General features: G+C 34.3%; 1 protein-coding gene across 1 annotated transcript in view; it reads left to right on the forward strand.

Annotated features, from left to right (window-relative positions):
• The window catches only part of LOC114330466 (angiotensin-converting enzyme-like), a 537,413-nt gene that overhangs the window by 221,911 nt on the left and 289,145 nt on the right, over positions 1-26,357 (forward strand). Inside the window, exon 26 of the mRNA XM_050663676.1 lies at positions 1,113-1,712. Within this exon, the coding sequence (XP_050519633.1) occupies positions 1,113-1,712 (600 nt within the window). The remainder of the gene's footprint in view (positions 1-1,112; positions 1,713-26,357) is intronic.

Here is a 26,357-nt window from a genome sequence, read left to right on the forward strand (position 1 = left end):
AATTCCGAACCTTGCAATTGTTATTGTTTCACTTATTTAATTCTCGTTTTTACAGTTGCATTTTTGCCGCTCTTTTTCATAATATTGATTTTTTATAATATTAAAAACATAAGTCATTATTTCTTCAATTTCAAAAATTGGCTGTTCTCTAAAATTTGCCGCCCCTGAATTTGCCGTCCTGGGCAGGCGCCCAGTTCGCCCACCCCTGGGGCCGGGCCTGACTATCGGGCATTTTAGGGTAGCAGTCAACAAAGTTAAAATAGCCACGCTAATAGCCAACATTCATAACGGATAGGTACACAAGAAGAGGATATCTCTTGCCCAAATGGTCATACGATAGTAAAAAATACTTATATGTTTTAATAGTTGATAATACTACTGTTCATTCTACCCCCACGTCTTCCTCCAATCTACTATGTCTTTCCAAGCTTCGGATTAAGAGTCTGCACCCTAATAAAGTTAGCCAACGACTCTCCAGTAAAGTCCATCTCCAACAATTAAAATACTTTGTACATGTTATGAGAGCAAACACAGAAAATGTGGAAAGACTCATTATTCAAGAAAATGTGAAAGGCCGAAGATCACGAGGAAGATCGCCAATAAGAGGGATCAATCAAATTACAGGAATATACAAACCTATGCCTGAGTTTAAAGAAATGACCATAGACAGAGATCTTTGAAGAAGGACAATACACGGGCAATAGACCTCCCTCCGTTGGGTCAGGATTGAAGAGAGAGACCCCAATAAACATTTTAATAAATAAAACAAAAATGTTATTGAAATTAATAAACAATATATCGTATTTGTATAATATATTATATTTGCTTTTTATAGAATAGGAATGATTTCTTGAATGTACCTGTATGTTTTTATATTATCTCTCAAAGACATGCAATTCTATTTTTTGTTGGCAATGTATATCAGTTGTTTCATAAAAACATAAAAATTGTCGATAAAATAATTAGCATATTAAAGTTACACTCTTGTACTCCCGCCACTGCTTTATGCACCTTTCGCTCCGGCCAAACAATCCTTGCCCCCACCTGCTAATTTCCCACGTGCTAAAGCTTACATTATTATACATATCGTTCACATAGTTCATACCCAGTAGTTTGTATTCAAAAAAAATAGAAACATGTGTGATATCAGTGTTGTCAAGAAGACCCCTTTTGTGATTATCTATTTTGTAAATTTTCACTTAATCCTTGCTCAAGTAAGCCTGCCCCCCGCGTTTATCCCCAACGATCAACGTCGAGATCCTTACAATAATAACGGTAGAGGAGACCCCTATAATAATGACGGTAGGGGTTTTTCGAGTTCAACACCTTTTCCACCCTACAGTTCTACCCCTTTTCCTCCCAGAGACTTCCCGTACAATCCTAATGACCCTAGAAACGACTACAACCAAAATTTCGGGCAAAGACCCAGTGATTTACCCCCGAGCTTTGTCTCTAAGAATAACGTAAACAATCCTCAAAATTTTAACAATCGACAGGGTGACTTTTCGGCTCAGAGACCTCTCAATCCTCAGAATTTCGGTGGTAGGTCCTTTGACGACGATTTCAACAGGAGAAATAGGGTCGATGGAGATAGAGATATAAGAGGGTTGTTACAGGCTTTGGATATTCAAGCTTCTCAAATGTGCACGAATAACGTGGCTGCTCAATGGAACTTTGAGACCAACATCAATGAGGCTACTCAATTGGAAGCTGTAAGTATAAATGTGTTTTAATAGAATCAATTTTTATTGTTTATTTTCTTATTATGTAGTTTTTAAAACTTTTTGAGGTGTCCAACATTTTTCTCTATTTTTATAAGTGGTTAAGACAGTAGGTGTTTCAATTGTTGTCTTATTTTTTTTTGTTTTTAATTTATTAAAGAATTTTGCGCTAATATTTATTTATTCTAGTTGTTACATATTATTGATTCTTTGTTTATTTGTTATTTTATAAGTTTTTTCTTTGATTTTCCATTATTTTTATAGCCCCTTTATTTTACACCTTTTATTGTTTTAATTATTTCATTATTTTTTTGGTTGCTGTAATTATCTACTAATATTATCTTGAATTTCGATTTCGTCCAGATATTTCAATTTCACTTATCATTTTGTAGGACTGTTCTCCTCATTTTTATTGACCTGTTTATTTGTATTTTTTATTTGGCCTGCTGCTCGTTACCTTTTGGTAACACTATGTGTTTATAGATTAGTTTAACAATAAAAAAATTTATTTTTAGCAATGCAAATAATCAAAACCGATATAATTTGACTTAAACTTTCAAATGCGGTAAGCAGAATTGCTACTTTATTTTTTAATCAAAAGTTATTCGGGTTCAAAAATTACAATTTTTCGATTTTTTGAAAGTTCAACCGCGGTTATCTCGAAAACTATGCATTCTACGAAAAAACTTGTAGGAATATTTTTTGCTTAAAATGACCCAAAAAATTCAAAAAATGTTTTGTTTTGCGAGAAATCGCTGTTATGTAATTCCTCAAGTTCTTTGTCTATAACAATCTTATCGACATCCGGATCAACTGTTACCCAAAAAATTCGTATTCTGCGGGTCAAAATATATAAAAAAAACTTGGGTAAGTCCATCTGAATTAAGGAGGCCGTTGTACCCCCCCTGGCGACAGGACTAATACTGTGTATAGCATTTTATCAAGCGATATCGTAGATTTAGGTCAAGATCTTGATTGTTGGCGAATTGCTTCATTTTTACAAATGCGTTTCTCTCCTGTTCTATTTTGCATTTTACTTTTGTTTTGAGTCTAAGGTCTCATGTATCCAGCATCCTAGATTAGAGAACATTAATAAATATAGAAAATCTTCTTAAAGTCCCTTCAATTTTTAAAAATCTAAAGATCCGACGTACCCATATATTTCAATTTAACTAAAAGGTTGTTTAAATCAGCATATTTTTCAATGCTATCTCTTAATAGCTTCAAATATGTAAAAGAACGAGAATTAACAACAATAATAACATTAAAATACAATATAAACGGAAATAATAAAAAGTCTGATTCTCACATTATTTGAGTTTGTCAATGAACTACATGTCCACTAGCCAGTGCCCCTCTTCAAGGCTGTAGAAACAACTTTTTTTTCAGTAAAGGTCAAAACAGAAGAATAATAATGGTTTTGAATTTCTGGAAAATCGTTCTTAGATTTTAAGATAAATAATAGTTTTTGGCCTTAACATAATATTGTGTAAGAAGAATTTAAAGATATTTTCTACAAAAATCTAGCTAGAGATGATCAATATTACCGTAATCATACCTATATCCAATATAGCTCAAATTTGATCTACGATGAGCACCTTAAAGTAATTTTTAATTCAAAAGAAAATATTGATCGCAGGCTGCCAATCTGAACTTCCACTTGTTGAATTTTTTCTAATCTTGTTTATCAGCTCTTTCCACAAAACCAATTTGATAGCCTTCTCTGGCAATTATCAACTACCAAGTAAACCATAAACCGGTTTTGGTTGAATCTTTATTTGTAGATTTTTACTTGAACCGATATTTTTCTTTTCCTGTTCCATAACATCTCTTTTTCTTGTAACTAGGCATCTTAGGTATCTGTGATTATCAAGGTAATTGTCACTATTTGTTTCTTTCCAAAAGAGCTTAATATTTTTACATGTAACCTCTTTTTTAGCTAAACGAGTCATCTTGTTCCAGTAATTTCTTGATCCATGTTTGGTTGTAATGAAATGTGTTTTCTTATTTAGTATTTCACAGGCTTTCCCTATGTTTTTAGAAGTTTGTTTTAGACGATTTTATCTAACCAAGAGCAATTAGCCATACAACTGTATCTAAGGCATGCAATTACTACTTCTTTTGATGAAGATTATACAAGAGCGCGATACATGCATCATTGTCATGAGTTCTTTTTCAATTCACATTTGCAAACACAATCAAACAAAAGATTATAAATCATTTTAATATAGATTCATTCATTTGGATTAAGCTTATGGATAGATTTAACTTGAAACAGTACAATCCAAGATATTTACTTTCTAAGACACGTAGTTATCTTTTTAAGAGATTTTTGTTTTGTAGATGAGTCTCTTCTAGAAATTTTCATCCGTAGGTCCTTTGAGGTGTAAGTACTGTTTCATTTGTAAGATCTATAATAATTTATTATTGCTCCAGATTTAAATAAAAGGACTCAGCTCTGCTTCCGTTTATCAAATAATAGGTGACATGAAGAGAGTAAGTAGTAGAACTTTCTGTGCATGGTCTTATTAAGATGTTCACATAGACCCAGCTGTTTTCAATTTTCTAGTAGGTTTCTCGGAATAACACCATTAGTAGTGGTACTGATTGGGTCCTTTCCATACTCTGTTGTCTCCTTATTTGTATTTCCAGATTTCTGTACTTGGAAATCATGTCTGTATATACATTTATAGATATTATCTAGATTTGTCACAGGGCTCTCACTACCTCTAAGGAGAAAATGAATGCATTCCAGATACCCACTTTTCGATTCCATAACTCTTTCCGTGTTATCGAATCCTATCTCCCAAAAATGTTCTTACTCATGTGGATATTGAGAGTAGTATAACTTTATGCATGGTCTTATACAGATATTCACTAAGACCCAGCTATTTTACGTTCTCTATGAGGTTCTTCGAAATGAATGCAGTAGTACAGAGGATAATAAATATCATCTGGATACTTATCGTTCTTCTAGTTGTATTGAAAATGCAAATTTTTTGTTAGGTTCCGCCACACCAATTAGTGTTGTTTGTCTAGTAGTCTAGTTATATTATTGGGCAGTATGAGATCTGGTCTATTATGTGTCACCGGTTGATCTGTGAGGACAGCGCAATCTCAGTACAGCTTGTAATTGTCATTTTTATTCGTTCTGTCAGGGACCTGATAAAACGATAAGGGAGACGGTTCCTCTGTAAAATCCTAGTTTGTTGGCTAGTTCTTGTTGAATAGTTTTTTTCCACTAAGTCACCAAACCAAGTAATCAGGCGACAAACGCCTGGCAGCCGCCGCCGCCGCGCGCCGGTAAGATTTTGGATGGATTCTTGGGCTTGACATCAATATGGGTATTTGTTGATTTTGACCTGAGGGTCTTTGACAATACATTTCAGGTAATTTTTGGTTGACATAACAAGTAGGAAACTCTCTGTTTCGGAAAACGTCTTTCCTGCTGTCAATAGTTCGCTGTATTGTCGGAATATTTTTGACTCATCTCATTGGGATGTCGCTTATGCAGAGATTTATCCATACGGGTGCGTATTTTTTCTGGCTTAGAAAGATGGCTGATCCATATTTGTGGTTCCTATATAGGTCTGGATCCCGCGTATGAAGAAAAAGTTGATTAATAGCAAGCTGAAAATTTGTTAATAGCTTAAGGGTGTCTAGTCGAATAAACTTTGATATATGGGAACACTGAAACAGGGGTAGTTTTAATTGTGGAACAGGTTAAAAATTTGGAACGGTCACAGCACGAAAACGGCACATTTATTTTGTCCGACAGAACAGACTTAAACTCTCCGAACAGAGATTAAACTCTCATGAAAAAATCAGACTGCTATTTATTACCTGTCATAATTCCTGTCATTTGACATATTCTACATGTTCCACTCATTAAAACGCCCATTTGGTGATAAATAGCAGTCTGATTTTTGCATGAGAGTTTAATCTCTGTTCGAAGAGTTTAAGTCTGTTCTGTCGGACAAAATAAATGTGCCGTTTTCGTGCTGTGACCGTTCCAAATTTTTAACCTGTTCCACAATTAAAACTACCCCTGTTCCAGTATTCACACATATCAAAGTTTATTCGACTAGACACCCTTAAGCTATTAACAAATTTTCAGCTTGCTATTAATCAACTTTTTTTTCATACGCGGGATCCAGACCTAATAGTTTAAACAGTGTTGTGTCATCTGCTGCTCAAATTGTGCGATGTAAGGTAGATAATTCAGCCTGCCTCTGAAAACAAGTTCTTAAATTGGCAATCTGTTTTTCTAATGTTATTTTCTAAATCTATGTCCACAAGTCTCGATATCTCTAGATATCGCGGTAATGTTGTTCTCTTTACTGTACTAGCAGGATTATGTTTTTTGTGTTTACAAGAAGTGTTTTCACTTTCCGCTGAAGACTTTCTATTATCCGTTTTAGATCTTATACTTATAATTATTATTTATAAATATTATTAATTTAGTTTTTCATTTTTCTAGTTTATCTATAATTTTTATTAATGGAAAATTGTTTTTTGATCTGCGTCATATATCAGAAATTCCATATTCTGTATTTGGTTCAACAGATTCAGTTATTCAATTTTTTCTAGATTTTTTAATGCTCTTTTTCTTTTTACCATTCTTGAGATTTGCATTTTCTGAATGCCTTAACAACTTATTAGACCAAGTAAACCGATATTTGCATTAATTTTGGCTACCTTTACATTGTATTAAGATTTTCACCGTAATGACCTAGACCGAGAATAATACGTTCAGTTTGAGCATGATTGCTTTAGTCTATTTAATTTTGGACATAAGTGTCTCTGTCTTCTAGCCAATTTTTTTTGTGGTTATGGAAAGATATTTGGTTTGGAAGATATTTCAGCTACATTTCTTGTAGAAATTATTGTTATTTCTTTGAATCGTATAGAAAGAGGGATCGGATTTATTTGAGTTGTGACCCAGAGCTAACATTGTCAAGAAAATGTATATCAATTTTTAGCTTTTGATATTTTATTTCTATAAAGCTTGTACATTATTTAATATTTGTTACTTTTATGTAGTTATAGTTACTTTTAAAATTATAAATATTCTACAAGACATATCCATGATGTCTATGTATATGTTAATTCCTACAGTCTTAATTGAATTGTCCTGTCACCAGTCCTTTTAATACCATCACAAGGATTACAACATCAAAGATAACTTTTCTATGAACGTTATTTTCACTTATTTAACAGCCATTTTTCACTTATACACTAACGAGAGCTGAAATTGCTGTAGGAAGTGCTGATCTGTGGGAATTTTCTATTGAGTTAAGAACGTTCCCTGGGTATTGTCTTCGGACCATTATTTTATTAATAAAGTATACACGCCATGTAATTATGGTTTTCAAATGACTTTTTTCGAGGTATGGATTTATTATAACCTTGTTAGTGTTACAAGGTGTTCAAATAAAAAAGCAAGTCGAGTTGAAGTTAGTTTTTTTGTGGTAATTATGGGTAATAGCATGTTGTAATTTACATAAATATTATGTATGGTGACAAATAAATCATTTGTATATATACTTTCTTCAACTATGAACAATCAACCAATATCTCCTAAAAAAGTACGTGTTAATGAACACCGGATAGAGAAAATTGAAATTTACTTGGAGTGAAAGAGAGATGCGTATTGTCGCCAATTATTTTCAATGTCTTCAAGAAAGAAATCCTGAAAAAAGCTCTCGAGAGTGAAACAATTGGAATAAAGGAAAATGGAGTTCCCATTAACAACATTAGATATGCGGATGACACTGTCATATAACCGAAAATTTTGGAAATCTTCAGAGACAGGTGACCAAAATATTAGAGTATTGAAAAGACATTGTCGAAAAATAAACGCCAAAAAGGCAACATTTATAAGAATAAAAATAGTAAAATCCTTTACAAAAGGAATATTTAAAATCCCTAAAAAGGGCTACCCCAATCACATAACTAGTTTTCGACTGGTTCACTCCCCCTCTAATGCTTTGTTCACATTCACACTTATAATTTATCTGATACAAGCTACCATAATCCTTTCTTCATCTTTAGTTATCAAACCACTTTTATCTATCCATAACATACATGAAAATTACTGATATCATCATCCACACACATCCACCTTATATAAATTTTCATCTACACACAACCCACCACCATATTTCTACATATGCCTATTTTTACCCTACCTATTCAATCTGTCATTACCAACATATAACACTCATCAATAGTAAAAAAAATCAAAAGTCTAATTTTCTTTCTGGGTCCCGTTCATGTTCCTTTCTCATTAATTTCCTCACAGACATTTCATACCCCCCAGCCCTACTGTCATCATCTTATAACGGTTTTGGTTTTTGGACCCTTAGGGATTCGGGTAGCCTACGAGGTCTTTAGGAATTAGTCGCCTAAGTTTGAACTTGTGCTTTCTTAATGGTACATCCCCCTAGTTTATTTAAGACATTTCTTTTTCTTTTTAAACTTACACAAATTCCAACAGCTACCAATAAGTTAAATAAATTCGATAATTTTAAGTCAACGCAAAATGGTCTATTAGGTCTATTGACAACAATATTTGTTTAATGACTTTAGTTCTCGAGTAGATACATTTGTGTAATGTGGTTTGCTTAACCACCTACACTAACAGTATACGTGAATACATTTTTAACTATTAACATCTAGTTTACTGAATTTTAAATTATCATTTTCACAATGGAGTGTGTTGTTACATCATTTCTAACTTTAAAAAACTGTACACCATAGTCTTTAAATATGACAGGCTAATTTTTCAACTTCCTGTGGAACTGTCATTTCTGTCTTGTCAGCGTTCAGAGGTTTCTATCCATTTCATTGTCACTTGCTGCTACACTTCCACCATGTGAACAAGTCAAATCACAGCTCAGGTGTTACCTGGGGCATATTGGCAAATATTTCAAACATCCACGCTTAAGTCAGTATTTTCAATCGATGTTTCCTTGACGGATTACTTTTACAGGGCTTTGACCCTAATATTTTTGTAAATTATATCTTGGTGGTTAGCATGTAAACTTCACGTAAGTATAACCTACAACTTTTCTTAACCGTAGTCAAAATTTCAAAATCTTTGCATTATTTTACCAGGTTATATTCATTTTAGGTAAGCACTGATGATGACTGGTAAACCAGTCGAAAACTAGTTATGTGATTGTGATGTAGCCCTTTTTAGTGATTTTAAATATACCTTTTATAAAGGATTTTACTATTTTTTGTATTACATGGTATACAGCCAACTACAGGAAAAGTTTTTCCTTGTGGATATTTATAAGAATATTGAAAACACAAAGAAATAACAATCTTCTAATAAGCGGGACCAATGTTGAACGAGTGGACAAATATGTATATTACCAGGAAATCAAAATCAGAACAGAAAAGACTAAAAAAAATTTCAACAAAATGAAAAGAGTTCTCTACACAAGAGATTTAAAGTTAGAACTAAGAGTTAGGTTGGCAAACCGCAACGTTTTCTCTTTGTTTTATGGAATGAAAGCTTGGACCTTAAATGTGACATCAATGAAGAAACTGGAATCATTCAAGCTGTGGGTGTATAGAAGAGTTCTGAAAATATTTTGCATGGAGAACGTCACAAACAAAGAGGTTCTGAAAATGAATATTTAAGGAATGAAAATCTTGAATACAAACAAAAGAAGAAAATTAAATATCTTGCACGTATTACACGTGGAGAGAGAAACAGTTTGATCTAACAAATTATGCAGGGAAAGATTTTTTCCGAGCGGCAGTCTTTAAAATCCTAATAGCTATGATGATAATTGACCTTCGTCATGAAGATGGAACATAAAGAATAAGAATATTTTCTATGTTGAAAAGTAAACCAAACTTACAGGGAAGTAAAAACTTCGATTGTATAGGTGGTATATTATTTTATTAAGACCATTTAAAAATCACCCAATTATATAATTCCAAAACGTTTTCGATCTTATCAGATCATTATCAGTGAAACATTCTATTTTGTAGTTGAAACTAGCCCACTATTTGTGTATAAAACTTAGATGTTACATGGTTTTCCATTAATAATTAAATTTTTGATGCGACACTAGGTCGATGTCAATAGATTAACTTATGGGTGCAAATGGTTCCCAGCTCGAGATACTTATCTTGTGAAGGATACAGACGGACTGTCGGTTGATAATGTTGATAATCCTGTTTTCAGTAGCGTACCTATATTTTAATTCTTCCCAATAATGTTTTAAGTACTTTTGATTTTGTTCTTAGGCTGAGCCTATTAATTAGTGTTATGTGATTTTTGTAGTCCTTGTTTAATCTCATTTTTTTCATTGACGCTTTTTTCGTTAATGGAAACGTAGGATACTTGTATTTATTATTATAATATTTTCCTGTGTGTGTATATTTCCTCTTTTGTTTAACAATAATTATTAATGCATATAAGTATTCATGTCTCACTTGTATGTCCTACTCATGTTGTCTTCATCCATATTCGATTAAAAAAAATAGTGAAAACCTTTAATTATCCACATCTGTCTGTGCATCCGTAAACACAACTAGACCAAGGCGGATCTGTTTTGAGGTGGATGTAAGAGGTAACATTCGGATTTTTGCAGATAAAGTTAGGTGACAACTTCAATAAGTATAATTGACTTATGCTTCTTCTCAAATATGCCCGAAACATTAATAAAAAAATTTAAATTCTTAAAAATTTCAAAAAATATCGATTTTTTTTAATTTCGTTGCTTATAACTTTAAAACGATTAATTTTGGAACAAAGTCGTAGGGAAAGGAAATAAAGATAATTGAATTTTGTATAATATACGACTACTTTAAAATGTCTTATGTTATTACTCTTTCTGCAAAATAGCAATAAATAGAAAATAAGGGGACAAAAAAGACTGTTTTTATTCAATGTTTTTCAACCACCTTGGTTGCACATAGAACCCTCATAATTAGCTTAGAAAATTCTTATAGCATACTTAAACCGTCCACCAAATTTCATTAAAATCGATCTAATAGATTTTGCATAATAATTTTGCAATCTAAATTTTTTTAAAAAAGTTCAAATTTTTTAAAAATTTTCTGAACAAAAAGTAGACCATTTAGAAGTTTGCTAATTTTTTTTTGCATATAAAGAAGTTCTTTACCTGTCTTATACACTTTACAGAATTAAAATTGGATTATTTAAGCGGCCTCAGCACTGTTTTAAAATGATAAACAATGTTTTGGCTTATAAAAAAATACAGTGAGGACGTTTGATTTGGAATAAATTAATTTTCTTGAGAATGGGCGACTCTGGAAATAAATCCCGAAACAAATCGATTTTTATTTTTAAATTATAATTTTTTGGCACAAATATCATACTAGTGACGTCATCCATTTGGGTGTGATGACGTAATCTAAATATTGGAATTTATTTAATTCAATTTTTTTTAAATTCAAACTCTGTATAAATAATTATGTTAATGTTTATATTAGTGAACACAAAATTGAATAGCCTTTCTATTGAGCTATCACAAGGCACCTATTCTCATTTTAAAAAATCATCGATTGCGTCATCACGCCCAGAAGGATGACGTCACTAGTATGATATATACCAAAAAATTAGAATTTAAAAATAAAAATTGACCTGTTTCGGGATTTATCTCCAGAGACGTATATTCTATAGAAAATGAATTTATGCCAACTCAAACGTCCTCACTGTATTTGTTAATGAGCCAAAAAATTGTTATAATTTTAAAACAGTGCTGAGGCCGCTTAAATAATCCGATTTTAATTCTGAAAAGTGTATTAGATAGGCAGAGAATCTCTTTATATGCAAAAAAATTAGCAAACTTCTAAATTGCCTACTTCTTCTTCAGAACGTTTTTAAAAAATTTGAACTTTTTTAAGAAAATTTAGATTGCAAAATTATTCTGCAAAATCTATCAGGGGTATTTTAATGAAATTTGGTGAGCGATTTAAGTATATTGTGGGAATTTTCTAAGCGAATTACGAAAGTTATAAGCGCAACCAAAGTGGTTGAAAAACATTGAATAAAAACCGGCTTATTTTGCCCCCTTTTTTTGTATTTATTGCTATTTTGCAGAAAGGGTAATACAAGACATTTTTAACCAGTCGTTTATCATACAAAATTCAATTATCTTTATTTTATTTCCCTACGATTTTGTTCTAAAATGAATCGTTTTAAAGTTATAAGCAAAGAAAGTAGAAAAAATCGATGTTTTTCGAAATTTTTAAATATTTTAATTTTTTTATTAATGTTCCGGGCATATTTGAGAAGGAGCATAAATCAATTATTATTATTGAAGTTGTTACCTAAATTTATCTGCAAAAATCCGAATGTTACCTCTTACATCCAGAAATAGACGTTTTTTCACAGATCCGCCCTGGTCTAAACTCCTTCTTTATTAGTACATATTTTATAAAATGACAAAAATGAGGTATCGAATGACAGCTTATAACCCAAAAATCGTTTTAAAGGTCTCTCTAAAATTTGATCTCAGACTTAAGGTTGGGAAGTTAAAACCGGAATTGCTATTTTAAAGTCGCCGAAATAGTATAATTGACATATTATTCAACGCGCCTTAGCCAGGCCAGAACAAATTCCTAGAGTTGCGATTTAGGTAGCGAGTCTTCCTTGAGTTCCACAAATTTTAATACCATATGTATAGCCATATTTAATTTTTTATTGTACTTGTAGTATTAGTTGGTATATATGATATATGCGTGATCTAGCTCCCCTAAAGTCTGCCTGATCTTCATGGATTTTCATAACATTTTTCCGAATAGTCTCTCCATTGATGTTTTTATTCTTTTGGGAATTGTTGTTCGTTTATGGCTCTCTGGAACATCCTTTGGATCATTAGGTATGTATAGGTTTTGTGATCTATATTATCAAGACTTTTGCCTTCATTCATAATGTTGTCTAGATTATGAATCAATTGGTGCACTCGAGTACACCAAGATAATCAGTATTTTCACATCATACATATTTATCTGCATTGTAATTATCCGCTTGTTGATTGAGTTCAATGTTTTAATATTATTTTCCCACCTCTTTTAGTATTTATGTTAGAGTTTTGCCTTACTTTCTCTTCTGACTTCTGTTCTCTTTGTTTTCTTTTCTGATATTATCAGTATATCAGTGTTAATTCTTTGAAAATGACTGATGACCTCTGCAAATTTTTGTATGTTCCCTATTCCAATAAAGAAATTATACCTCTGTCCTCATATGGCTTTATGCGTGTTATCCTAAAACTAAACCTTCCAAACCGGAAAAATTGTCCCTCATACAAAATATGGATTCCTGTATCTGATTTGTGCATTTCCACCCGAGGATATATTTCCTAAATTTTATTAAAGTACATATAGTAAATTTTACTAATTTTAGTAACTACTCTTATTGTGCTCGAAAATTGATACTGTTTGTAGATTTTTATTTTTGTTTCGTTTTAAATTATTGATGTTTTCAAAAATTAATAACCATGTTCAATTTCATTGCAGCACGAAACTACAGCTGCATTATATTTTAGTTCAATCAGAGAGTGCAGCAAGCATCTCTACCGGTTTCGAAACTTATTAGTCTCTCATCAGGAGGCACACATATGCTGCTCTCTCGGCATCCGTTATGGCTTGCAAATTTTAGAAGCCTCGGAGGTGTAACCAGAGAAGGTTCCCATTGTTTTCAATCTGGTGGGATGTAGAGTAATATTTTTAATATTATTTTATGTGCTATTAGATTGAAAACTTAGTCTTTTGCTAGCAGTTGCCGCTAGGGCATCATTGCCATTTCGTTCGTTGCAATCCGTAACCGCACGCCGTGGTTTGTCCTGGTTGGGTCAGAGAGAGCAGCGTATGTGCCTCCTGATGAGAGACTAATAAGTTTCGAAACCGGTAGAGGTGCTTGCTGCACTCTCTGATTGAACTAAAATATAATGCAGCTGTAGTTTCGTGTTGCAACTAAATTGAAAATGGTTGTTCATTTTTGATTTACATGTTTACTCTGATTGGAGTACGAAGATCCATTCTCGTTGGAACTTTACCACACTGAGCAGATGGGACGTGAATTATAAATTGTAAAATTCCCCCATCTTCTTTAGTCTCAGCATCAGTTATGGCTTGCAAATTGTAGAAGCCTCGGAGGTGTAACCAGAGAAGGTTCCCATTGTTTTCAATCTGGTGGGATGTAAAGTAATATTTTTAATGTTATTTTATGTGCTATTAGATTGAAAACTTAGTCTATTGATGTTTTGTTTTACCTTATTTTAATTCCCCCCTAATATAAATGTTGGTATATAATGTTAAAAAACAAATAGCCCTATTATATACTTATCAGCAAGCAAAATTAAATTGTTCAATTTTTTTCCAATAATTTAATAATATTATATTCTTTAGTACATACTAGTATTTTGTATATTGTTATCTAGTAATTGAAAGTAAAATTTTGAACCAAATCTTGTCTAAAACCCCAAACATTAATTTCCTGATTATATTAACGGTACCGTACCCTATGGTGATAACGAAAATGGTGACTCTAGGACATCGACCTAGTTCTGCTATCTTTCGCCAAGTATGTTATCTTCAATAATACAAGTATTTTGCTATTACGGCTTACGCATTACGGACAACTACTGTTGGCTAATATATGTTGATTTGGTTTAAAATACAAGAATACCATTTAGTATGGTGTAATTTGCTTAAACATTGTTGTAAGAGGATTAGTAATATCGAAAATAGTGTTCTTTTTATTCTCAAATATATAGTACTGCATAAAAGTTGCCTTTTCTTGTAAAGATAAATAATTACATTTTTTAACTATTTATCGATTATTCGAATTTTCTCCATGTAGATTCCTATCTGTCGTTAATTTCTATATAGTATAAATTGAGTAACTCCACATTGGATTCAGAGGGCGTAAAAGCGGAACTAGGGAAAAGCATGCAAAAGGCCTATGTTTGGCAGTATACATTGGAGATTAGATGATGATGATGATGATCTCTAATTTCTTATTTTGTGAGTTCTATCCTTATTTCTTCTTCTTCTTCTTCTTCTTCTTCTTCTTCTTCTTCTTCTTCTTCTTCTTCTTCTTCTTCGATTATTCGAATTTTCTCCATGTAGATTCCTATCTGTCGTTAATTTCTATATAGTATAAATTGAGTAACTCCATATTGGATTCAGAGGGCGTAAAAGCGGAACTAGGGAAAAGCATGCAAGAGGCCTATGTTTGGCAGTATACATTGGAGATTAGATGATGATGATGATGATCTCTAATTTCTTGTTTTGTTAGTTCTATCCTTACTTCTTCTTCTTCTTCTTCTTCTTCTGCTTCTTTTCTTCTTGAAAGAAGAATAAACCTAGCATGGGCAGCCTATGGAAAACTCAAAGACATCTTTAAAAGCGATATACCAATTTCTTTAAAACGTAAAATATTTGACCAATGTGTGTTGCCTGTGATGACTTATGGTGTCGAAACTTTGACATTGACAGCTACAACTTCTAAAATGTTGCAAATAGCCCAGAGCAAAATGGAAAGGTTAATGCTGAGTATATCGCTTCGTGACCGAGTTAGAAATGAACACTTAAGACGAAGAACAGGAGTTGCCGATGTAATTTCCCGAATTGCCACCCTGAAATGGAACTGGGCCGGACACGTCGCCCGAATCAGTGATGGGAGATGGACGAAGAGATCTCTTGAGTGGAGGTCGAGATTAGACAAAAGAAGTAGAGGAAGACCACCTACTCGTTGGACTGACGATCTCAAGAAAATGTTTAGAAATTGGATGCAAAGTGCTCAAAATAGAGCACAATGGACAAAAATGAGGGAGGCCTATGTCCAGCGGTGGACGCAAAGGGCTGGAGGAGGATGATGATGATGATGATCCTTATTTCATCATCAGTTTCTCCTTCTTTTCTGCTTCTCTATTCAAAATATTTTCTGCGTTGTAAAGTTATTTTTGACGGCCAATCTATTGCTCTGTGTCTACTTTATTTAGGTTTTTGTATTGTATTTTGTATTCTGTATGTTAAGAGTTTGTCTTAAAATCTTCTTCTAAAAGTGTTCTTTACAATGTATGTATAATATTGATATACCTATATTGTGTGACTTTATGTAAATTGTTGAATATTTTGTAGTACTTACATACTTGATATAAACATAAATTAAAATACTACAAAATAGGCGAGGATAAGCATTACACCTCTAGCTTTTTCTCGGAAAATTATTATGGCAATAAGTTCTATTTTCATACTCGGAGGTTTTTGGGGCCGCTGAACAAGAATATTGCATCGAAGGTGCTGTACGAGGTACCTGGTACCCGGTATCTACGTCATCTCCTGGAGTTTTTTTTGAAAATTCGTTATGAAAATAGTTGAAACTTGTTATTCCGAAAGTCGCTGAATAATGTTTCGACGATGCTGTATAAGGTTACTGCTAAGTGGTAATTTTCAAAAAACTACATTAGATAACGTAGATATCGCGCACCAAGTAACTCGTAGAGCATCTTCGAAGCAATATTCGTGTTCAGCGACCCCAAAACCCCGATATAATAAATTTCAACTATTTTCATAACGAATTTTCATAAAACTTCAGGAAATGACGTACATTCCGGGAACCAGGCATCTCGTACAGTATTGTCGCAGCCATATTCGAGTTCAGTGACCTCAAAAACTCGGGATAACAAGTTTTAACGATTTTCATAATGAGTTTCCGTAAAATTCCAGGAGACGACATGAATACCGAGCACCAGGGACCCCTTACAGTTTAGCCGGCCCGATATTCTTGTTCAGCGACCTCAAAAACCGCCCGAGTATAAAAATTGATCTCATTTCCATGATTAGTTTCCGAGTTGTGAATTTTTATTTTTTGAACACTTTGAGATGCACCTTGGAAAATGCATTTTATGCATTTTAAATGCATCCCACTATAATGCAATTTTCATTTGTCCCTCATGCCAATAGGTCAACTTTTTTCGTGAACCTCTCCCAAATCGAATACAAAAGTTTCATAACGATCCGTCTTACTTTAAAAAAGTTAGAGGTTTAGGCTATTTTAGTGCTTTATATATGCCTTGAATAATATACCTTATTATCATTCTATTTGCCTTATCCCTATGCGGGGTCGGCTTCCCTAATTGCATTTCTCCACATAATTCTATCTTGGGTAATATCAATGTTAATCCCCTTTACCAACATGTCCTGCCTTATCGTCTCCCGCCAGGTCTTCTTTGGTCTTCCTCTCCTACTCCTTCCAGGAATCTGCACTTCAGCTATTCTTCGTATTGGATGATTAACGTCTCGATGTTGAACATGACCAAACCATCTTAATCTATTGTCTCTCATTTTGGAATCAATTGTTGCCACACCTAGACTTCCCCTAATATACTTATTTCTAATTTATCCTTCTTTGTCACTCCACTCATCCATCTAAGCATTCTCATTTCCGCCACATGCATTCGTTGTTCCTCTTTCATTTTCACTGCCCAACATTCAGTTCCGTACTTCATAGCCGGTCTTATGGCAGTTTTATAGAATTTTCCCTTCAGCTTCATTGGAATTTTTCTGTCACACAACACACCACTCGCTTCTTTCCACTTCATCCATCCAGCCCTAATTCTACTGCATGCATCTCCCTTTATTTCTTCATTACTCTGTAATACCGATCCTAGGTACTTAAAACTATAGCTTTCACAATCATTTCACCATCCAAAGATACCATTTTATTTGTATTAACTCCATCTTTAAATGAACATTCCAAATGCTCTGTTTTTGTCCTAAGCTTTAAACCTTTTTCCTCCAGAGCTTGTCTCCACTGTTTCAGTTTTTGTTCTAAGTCTCTTTCACTATTTCCTATCAATACCACATCATCAGCATACATTAGGCACCATGGAAATCCACCCTGTAGTTTTGCTGTTATCTGGTCCAAAACCAATGAGTGCCCACCACAGAATCTCTCGAGGAACTCTATGATATGCTTTCTGAAGATCAATGAATACCATATTAGCGTTGGTCTCCTTATTCCTGTATTTTTCCATCAGTTGCTTTACAATGAAAATTGCATCTGTTGTTGATCTGCCCTGCATAAAGCCAAATTGATTATCGGATATTTTGGTTTCTTTACACATCCGTCTATCAATTACTCTCTCCCATATTTTCATGGTATGGCTAAGTAGTTTTATAGCCCTGTAGTTTGTACTTTGTTGTATGTCTCAAGCAAGCAGCAAGCAATTTGATTCAACCCGACCTGTGGGATGTGTCCACCCTATCGAAAAAGTACATTCGGGTGTAACAATTCATTGGAGCGAGGTGTTTTGACCCGAGTATGAACAGGGATCACCCCACCTCGCTCCAATGCCCCAGGCCATCCCTTTCCCCCCCATAGCACGCTGATGTGCGATGGGGGCACAACTATCGTAGCCAAGTGCTCTTCACAATGGAATCCTGGGTAATAAGATTCCATGTGGTACCCTAATCGAATGCAAAAAACTAGGCCAGCGTGAAGCGCTCTATGCCTTTATCTTCTTACTTACTTATCCGCGGAAACTAAAATTGCTTGCTTGGGCCCCAAGTCATTGTACCGAGCCCCATTGAGCTCTGTCCAATGACTTGTTGCTCGAGTTTTTTTGAGTGTTTTTTGGTTTTTTATTTTTTTTTGGGGGCTTACGCCTTTTTTGTATTTTATATATTTTTTTGGGGGCTTACGCCCTTCTGTAATTTTCTATTACTGTCTTACCTTGAGGTGATCGTGGTATTGAACCTACGTGTGTTACGTTATCTTCGGCACTTGTTGTTTTCGAGCTACGAACCGTTCACTGTTTTCACTATTTTTCCCATTTCACAATATTTGCTGTTTTGGACGTTTGTGTTTCCATCGGTGGAACGCATCGTACCCTAGCATCTCTCGCAGTATGTGACTTGGGTGGTGCTCCAGTTCCGCGAATTTGACCCTTGCCTTGTCTGTCATCATTTCGGTGACTCTCACCTGTTGAAGTTCTCTGAACAGGAATCTTTCTGCTACGTATCTTGGGACTCTGGCTGCTTCTCTTAAGCTGCTGTTATGGACCGCTTGTATCTTCTTTTTGTGGGTGTTACATACTTGTCCCCATGCGAGAGATGCGTATGTTAATACCGGTAATATTATGCTGTTTATTAATCTTAACCTTGTTTTTAGTCTTAGTTTACTTTTTCTTCCTGTGAGTCCTCTTAATGTTGCTCTCGCTATGTTGGCCTTCTGGACTGTGGCTTCTACATGTTTTTGGAAGGTTAATCCTTTGTCCATGATGACACCTAGGTATTTAGCTTCATTTTTCCACTCGATGGGGGTGTTCTGCACTGTCAGCTGTTCTTCTGGCTGTTGTCTTCCCTTCTTGTATAGTACCGCTTGCGTCTTTTCTGAGTTTATGGCTATCTTCCATTTTATACTCCATTCCTCGATGTCTTCTAACGCTGTTTGCAGGTTGGTCACTGCTATGTCTACATTTCTGTGTTTGGCCGCTATCGCTGTATCATCGGCGTAGAGGCTCATTAGGGTCCCTGGTGTTCTAGGTACGTCAGCGGTGTATATTGTGTATAGCAGAGGTGACAGGACCGCTCCCTGTGGCACTCCAGCTTCCGGGCTCCCGAGCTCGGACAGGACTTGTCCTATCCGAACCCTGAAACTCCGGTCGCCCAAGTACGAAGAGATCAGTCTCGTCATCGCCCCGCTGTACCCATATCCTCGCATTTTATAAATGAGCCCCTTATGCCATACTCTGTCGAAAGCTTTGCTTACGTCCAGGAATGCCGCTCCAGTTGTTGTTGTATGTCTCCCTTGTTTTTGTAGACAGGTACTAATATACTGCTTTTCCATTCGTCTGGCATTTATCGAACTTCCATAATTCTATTAAATAGACCTGCTAGCCCACTTATTCCTTTCTCTCCCAATGCTCTCCATACTTCCCCAGGAATATCATCTGCTCTGACTGCTTTTCCTTTCTTTATTTTTTGAAGCGCTTGAGCCACTTCCTCGTTTGTTATTCTGGTAACCATTGCTGTTACTGTCTCCGTTAACTCCACAGGCTGTCTGTCAAATCCTTCATTTAATAAACTGTCAAAATACTTTCTCCATCTCTTTTTGACATCCTTTTCGTGAATTAGTATTTTATTATTTTCATCTCGGATACATCTAATCTGATTAAAATCTCTTGCTTTCTTTGCTCTCTGTTTGGCTATTTTATATATCTTTGCTTCGCCTTCCCTGGTATCAAGTTGATCGTAAACCTAACGTACAGGTTTGAATACGCTTCTGCTTTAGCTTTTGCTACTGCTACTTTCGCTTCCTTTTTGGCGACCATATAGTTTTAAAGATCTATGCCCGATCTGGTTTCTTGCCACCTCTCATATAATTTTCCCTTCTCTTTTATTTTTCCTTGTACTTCGTTAGACCACCACCAAGTCTCTTTATCCTCAAACTTCTTTCCTGACGTTTTCCCAAGTAATTGAATAGCCGTCTCTCTAATAATATTGGCCATTTTTCTCCAAATTGTGTTAGAGTTTCCTTTCATGTTCCAACATATTTTTTCTACTATTCTTGTCCTGAACACACCTTCTTTCTCATCTTTTCGCCTAATATACCTTATATTAGTTATAAACCCATATACAATATTTTTCGACAAGTACCATAAATAAAACAATTGTTTATGACCATTGAGAAATACGTAAGGTTAGAAAAAGTCAATGGCACTTATCTCGACGAAACAACAACCTGAATTGTCCGAAAAGGCCGTGAAAATAATTATTTGTATGAGAAAATACCTCTGTTGCTAACTGTATCTTGTCATTTTTTATCTTTTATTTTTTAATTCTGTCTTGATTTTTTTTATTTTCATAGTTTGTAATCCTGTTCTTTGCACTGTTATTTGTTTCCTTTCACTGCTGGTGCTTAGTTTTTTGTTTTGGTCTCTACCACCAACGCTTGGTTCGCGTCATCCCAGCGCCATATTTCATGATCGGCATAATATATTTTCTTATATCCTACGTTCACCTTTCTCCCTTCCCTTCTTAGTTGTTGCGCTTTTTGTCTGACATGTTTCTATGTACAATTCTGTCGTTCTTTGATAGGTCATCGTTGATATAAATTAGACCTTCCCCTCGATTTCTCAATTTCCTTTTGTTTCGCAGTATTTTTCTTTTATCTTCTTCCTTTTCAAGCTCAACCAGACAAACTTCTTCTCCTAATTTCAGAGCCTTCTTTATTTGAACGTCGACTGCTAATTTTGTCTGCATAAAATTTTTCATGGCATGTTTTAGAATATTTGGGGCATCTGTATGTCCAAACCCTGTTTAACTATATTCTTTCGATTTTTTTTTATTTTCCAAACTTTTGTAGGAGATATGCCTATTTTTCGACTTTTGTTGAAAGCCTGTTGCAATTCTTCCTCTTGGTCTAATTTTCTCTTCTTGTTGTTTTCGTCTGTCGTAGTACCGTCACTTTCTATTCGAAATAGATCTTCGTATTTCAGTTCTTCATTTCAGTTAGTCATAGCGCTTTTTGTTCAATTTATTATTACTTATGTACTAGGCTATTTATTATTACTTATTTACTAGACTAGTTATAATAACTTATACTTACTAAACTCATTGTTATAAAACTGTACTTTTAAAAACAATAAATGTCTATCTATCTATCTGTCTATCTATGCACATTGGAAAATGCCTGTTATGCATATTAAATATATCCTAAAACAATTCAATTTTCATTTGTCCCTCATGCCAATAGGTCAACTTTTTTCCTGAACCTCTCCCAAATCAAAAACAAAAGTTTCATAACGATCCGTCTTACTTTAAAAAAGTTAGAGGTTTAGGCGATTTTAGTGCTTTATGTATATCCTCGCCTAATATGTATATACCTTATATTAGTTATAAACCCATATACAATAATATTTTTCGACAAGTACCATAAACAAAACCATTGTTTATGACCCTTGAGAAATACGTAAGGTTAGAAAAAGTCAATGGCACTGTTTTATCTCGACGAAACAACAACCTGAATTGTCCGAAAAGGCCGTGAAAATAATTATTTGTATGAGAAAATAGCCGCATATGAAAAAGAAGCGTTTGTCTTAAAAAATTGTGTAATATTCCACATACCATTGTAGGTATGTCAATGTCGACGGTCAAAGTGTACAAAAAGCTTTCGTGCTCCGTAATAAACATAAATCAGGAGTAATTAGTGTTTTTTTGTTACTTAAGTATAGAAAATTTGTTGAAAAATATATATGTATAAATGTATAGTGCGATCATAAATATTGTGTTAATTATTTTCTTCTCGTGTTTACTGCTGTACTGGATCATCTGTATTGGATCTTTTTATTACGGACGCATAATATACATATGTAGTTTTAAAAGTTATGTGTCACCCAATTTTTTTTTATTTAATTTAAAAGTATTTTGCAATCTGTTGAGTGCCAACAATAAACAAAAGTAATGAAATTGACTAAGGACAAGAAGGATTTTACCCACTGGTAAAATCAAAGTACAATTTTTATAAAGTTGTGTAGAAAATAATTACATTTTATAACTACTAACTAACTAGTTTAAAAGTTTACTCTAAATGGTAAGTCCAGTGGTTTGAACCTCTTTAACCTACGCTGTTCTTGGGAATTGTCTAGGAGGTTAAGTGTAAACTGGTTTTCATGATCCTCCAACTTGGCAATGCATGCAGAGCTACGTTTTGTGATGACTTCTTGTACCATGTCAGTTTTAAGGTCTCGATGAATAATTCTGCTGTTGATGTACCAAGGTGCATGAGTGATGGTTCTGAGGGTTTTTGATTGGAAGCGTTGGATGATTTCGATGTTGAAGTGACTGGTTGTTCCCCATAGTTCCAACCCATATGTCCAGATTGGCATAAGTATTGCCTTATTGAGCAGTAATTTATTATCCAGATATAGTCTTGATGAACGGACCATTAACCAATACATACTTCTGAATTGGAGACCTAGTTGCTTTCTCTTGTTCCACATATGTTTCCTCCATGTGAGACTTCTGTCCAAATGAATACTAAGATATTTTACCTCGTTGGCTGATGGTAATTCGTGATTGTTTAGAGTTACAGGAGGATAAGTTCCTCTTCGTGTTGTAAATGTAATATGAATAGATTTTCCTTCATTGACTTTAATTTTCCACTCCAAAAACCAATCTTGTATTCTGTCTAGATACGCTTGAAGGAGATGCGAGGCATAAATAGGGTCAGTGTGTGAGGCTAGTATTGCAGTATCGTCGGCAAATGTTCCTAGCATCATTTCTTCTGTAGGTGGTATCTCCTCTAGTGGTTCTTGAAGAGTTGGAGGTATATCTGTGGTAAACATGACATACAAGGAAGGTCCCAGCACGCTACCCTATGGTACGCCAGCTTTGATAGAATAGAGTTTGGAAATTGCATCTTGGTATTTAATCAAATAACACCTACCTGACAAATATGACTCAAGAAGAATGTAATAGCTGTGCGGTAATGTCCTTTTTAGCTTGTCTAGGGGGCCTTCATGCCATACCTTGTCAAATGCCTGCCTAACGTCAAGAAATGCCGCTGAGCAGTACCTTTTGGCCTCAAAATCAGCATTTATATATTTTACCACTCTGTGAACTTGCTGGATTGTTGAGTGATCGGGCCGAAATCCAAACTGGTGGTCTGGAATTAGATTTTTGATCCAGGGTTCGAGTTTTTTTACTAATAGTTTTTCGAAAGCTTTAGACGTGATTGGCAAGAGGCTGATTGGCCTGTACGATGTAGTTTCTTCTTGAGATTTCCCCGGTTTTAGAATGGTTATTATCTGAGACACTTTCCATTGATCAGGAAAGTAACCTAAGTTTAATATGGCATTGAATATAAACGTTATAAGTTTTATGCATTGGAGAGGTAATTCTTTCAACACTTTTCCACTGAGTACCGTGGAGATTTTCTATCGTTTAAATTATTAATAGCTAAGATGACTTCGGACGATTTAAATTTTGGAATAGGCAAACTCATTTCATATGGACTTTGAAGAAATGAGAATACGTCTACTTCCACAGGTGAATTCATTTGGTTGGGAGTAAATACTTCGGAGAAATATTCTCCAAAACAACTTGCTTTCTCTTGTGCACTACGAGCCCATTCTCTGTCCGATTTTCTGATTGGAGGTGACGGTTTCTGAAGTTGTTTCAGTTTAGTTTTCTCGTGGCTTTCCATAGCAAATAATCGCTTTCTTTAGAGGAATCTAAATTTTCCAAGTAGTACTGAAGTAACTGAAGTGATTGGTTTTTGAGGTCTTCGAACAGCTTTTTTAATTCCCTTGATGCACTATTGAATCTACCCTTATCAGCAGGATCTCTGGTCTGTTGCCATATTTTCCTCAATCTTCTCTTTAGCAAAATTTTTTCTTTGGTTACTTGTGGGCAGTCATTTATTATGCATTTATCTTGTATTGTTGGTGTTGCTTGCCAGGCAACTGATTGGATATTTGTAGTTAGTTGTTCCAGCAAGAAAGAGGTCCTCTTTGGTTTTTAGTGGAATGTCTAGAGACACCTTGTTCTCCAGGATAGATCTGAATTTTGGCCAGTGTCTGCGTCTGTTATGAAGTGAGGGGGATATTTCTTTAATAAGTACCTGGGTTACAACTGTGAATAGTATAGGCGAGTGATCAGAAGATAATTCGTAGCATGATGTAACTTTTATATTAGACCTAGGGATGTCCTTAACTACAGCAAAATCGACCAAATCGGGGATTTTATTTCTGTCCGAGGGCCAGTATATTGGTTCGCCGGTTGATGCATAATCCATATTATTTGACTCTATGATATTTAGGAGAACTCTACCTCTCGGAGTGATTAGTCTTGATCCCCACCTGGTATGTTTGGCATTATAGTCCCCTGCTGCAATGAAGCGACTCCCAAGTGAATTGTAATAATCTTTAAATTGTTCGTTTGTGATAGTGTGTTTCGTTGCGGACCTAAAATTGTCAGTAGAAATTACACAAGTGCTCTAAAATTATCGATTTGTATCCCAAGTGACACTTTGACAATTTTAATTTCACGACCCGAAGGGAGTGAAATTATGTCAAAGTGTCACGAGGGCAAAACAAATCGATAATTTTTAAGAGCTCGAGAGTAATTCGGTAAGATCATTTCATGAATAAAACTATCTTTTTAAATCATTTTAAGTAATATTTTATTGACATCTTCACCTGATATTTGCTAAGCCTGTTTCTTGGTGTTCTCTGTGACATGTTGTAAAACATTGTCATTAATGACACTGAATGTATTTTTGCTTAGCAACGAAGGGCATCTGACGTAATACTTGACGACGGGATATTATCGAAAAAAAATATCAGTAGTAATTACACGAGAGCTCTAAAATTTATATCTCGAGTGTCACTTTAACAGTTCTAATTTCACGACCCGAAGGTGAGAGAAATTATGTCAAAGTGTGGGCAAAACAAATCGGTAATTTAAGAGCTCGAGAGTAATTCAGTAAAATTATTTCATGAATAAAACTGTATTTTTATATCATTTTAACTAATATTTTATTGATATATCCACCTGAATATTTTCTAAACTTGTTTCTTGGTGTTCTCTGTGATAAGTTGTAAAAGATTAATGTCACTGAATGATCATTTTTGCGTAGCAACGAAGGGCATCTGATGTAAAATACTTGACGATTGGAAATTATTAAAATTTATGAGTAGTAATTGGCCAAGAGCTCTAAAATTATCGATCTGCTTCCCGACATTTTGACAGTTTTAATTTCAGGATCCGAAGGGGAGTGAAATTATGTCAAAGTGGCACGAGGCAACAAGTCGATATTAATTTTAGAGATCGAGGGTAATTGGCTGAGATTATTTTATGAATAAAACGGTCTTTTTAAATCATTTTAACTAAGATTTTATTGATATCTTCAACTGAATATTTGCTAAACGTGTTTCTTGGTGTTCCCTGTGACAAGTTGTAAAACATTAATTGTGATTAATATCACTAAATGTTCATTTTTGCGTAGTAACGAAGGGCATGTGACGCAATGCTTGACGACGGGATATTATCAAAAATTATCGGGTATAATATCACAAGAGAGTGAGAATAAATTGAAAATAATGCGACAGTTTTTCGAAAATTTGTTGTCTGGCAATAGACACAAGAGCCAGCAGGGCTCGAGTGGCTATTGCCCAATGACAACTTTGAGTAAAAATAAAGCATTATTTTCTTATTTATTCTTACTGTCGTGTAATATTCGTAAGATTATTTTTAATACGTATATTATGGATACTTTCTTAAATGTGACAGTTGTCAAAACTAGGAAACTGGTTGCCATTAAACAGAAACAATCTACTTAAAAAAATTTATCGGTAATTTTCTACAGTAGATAATTCTCAGTATAATTTTAATCTGATTGGAAAGAATTAAACACGTGATCAAATATCTTACTATACGATTGGAAGTTAAAATCATCAAAAAATAATCACTTTAATTTTTATTTCTGTAGCTTTTTATTGGTCAGAAACTGAATGAAATAATCGCTAAAGTTATATTGTTACGAAATTGTCACTACATTTCAGAAACTACTGTTATAGATCATAAAAGATATTTTTTGTTTAAAAATATACTGTTTTTTATACTTAAATAAAA

This window comes from Diabrotica virgifera, chromosome 1 (genome assembly GCF_917563875.1).
Source record: "Diabrotica virgifera virgifera chromosome 1, PGI_DIABVI_V3a".
NCBI lineage: Eukaryota > Metazoa > Arthropoda > Insecta > Coleoptera > Chrysomelidae > Diabrotica > Diabrotica virgifera.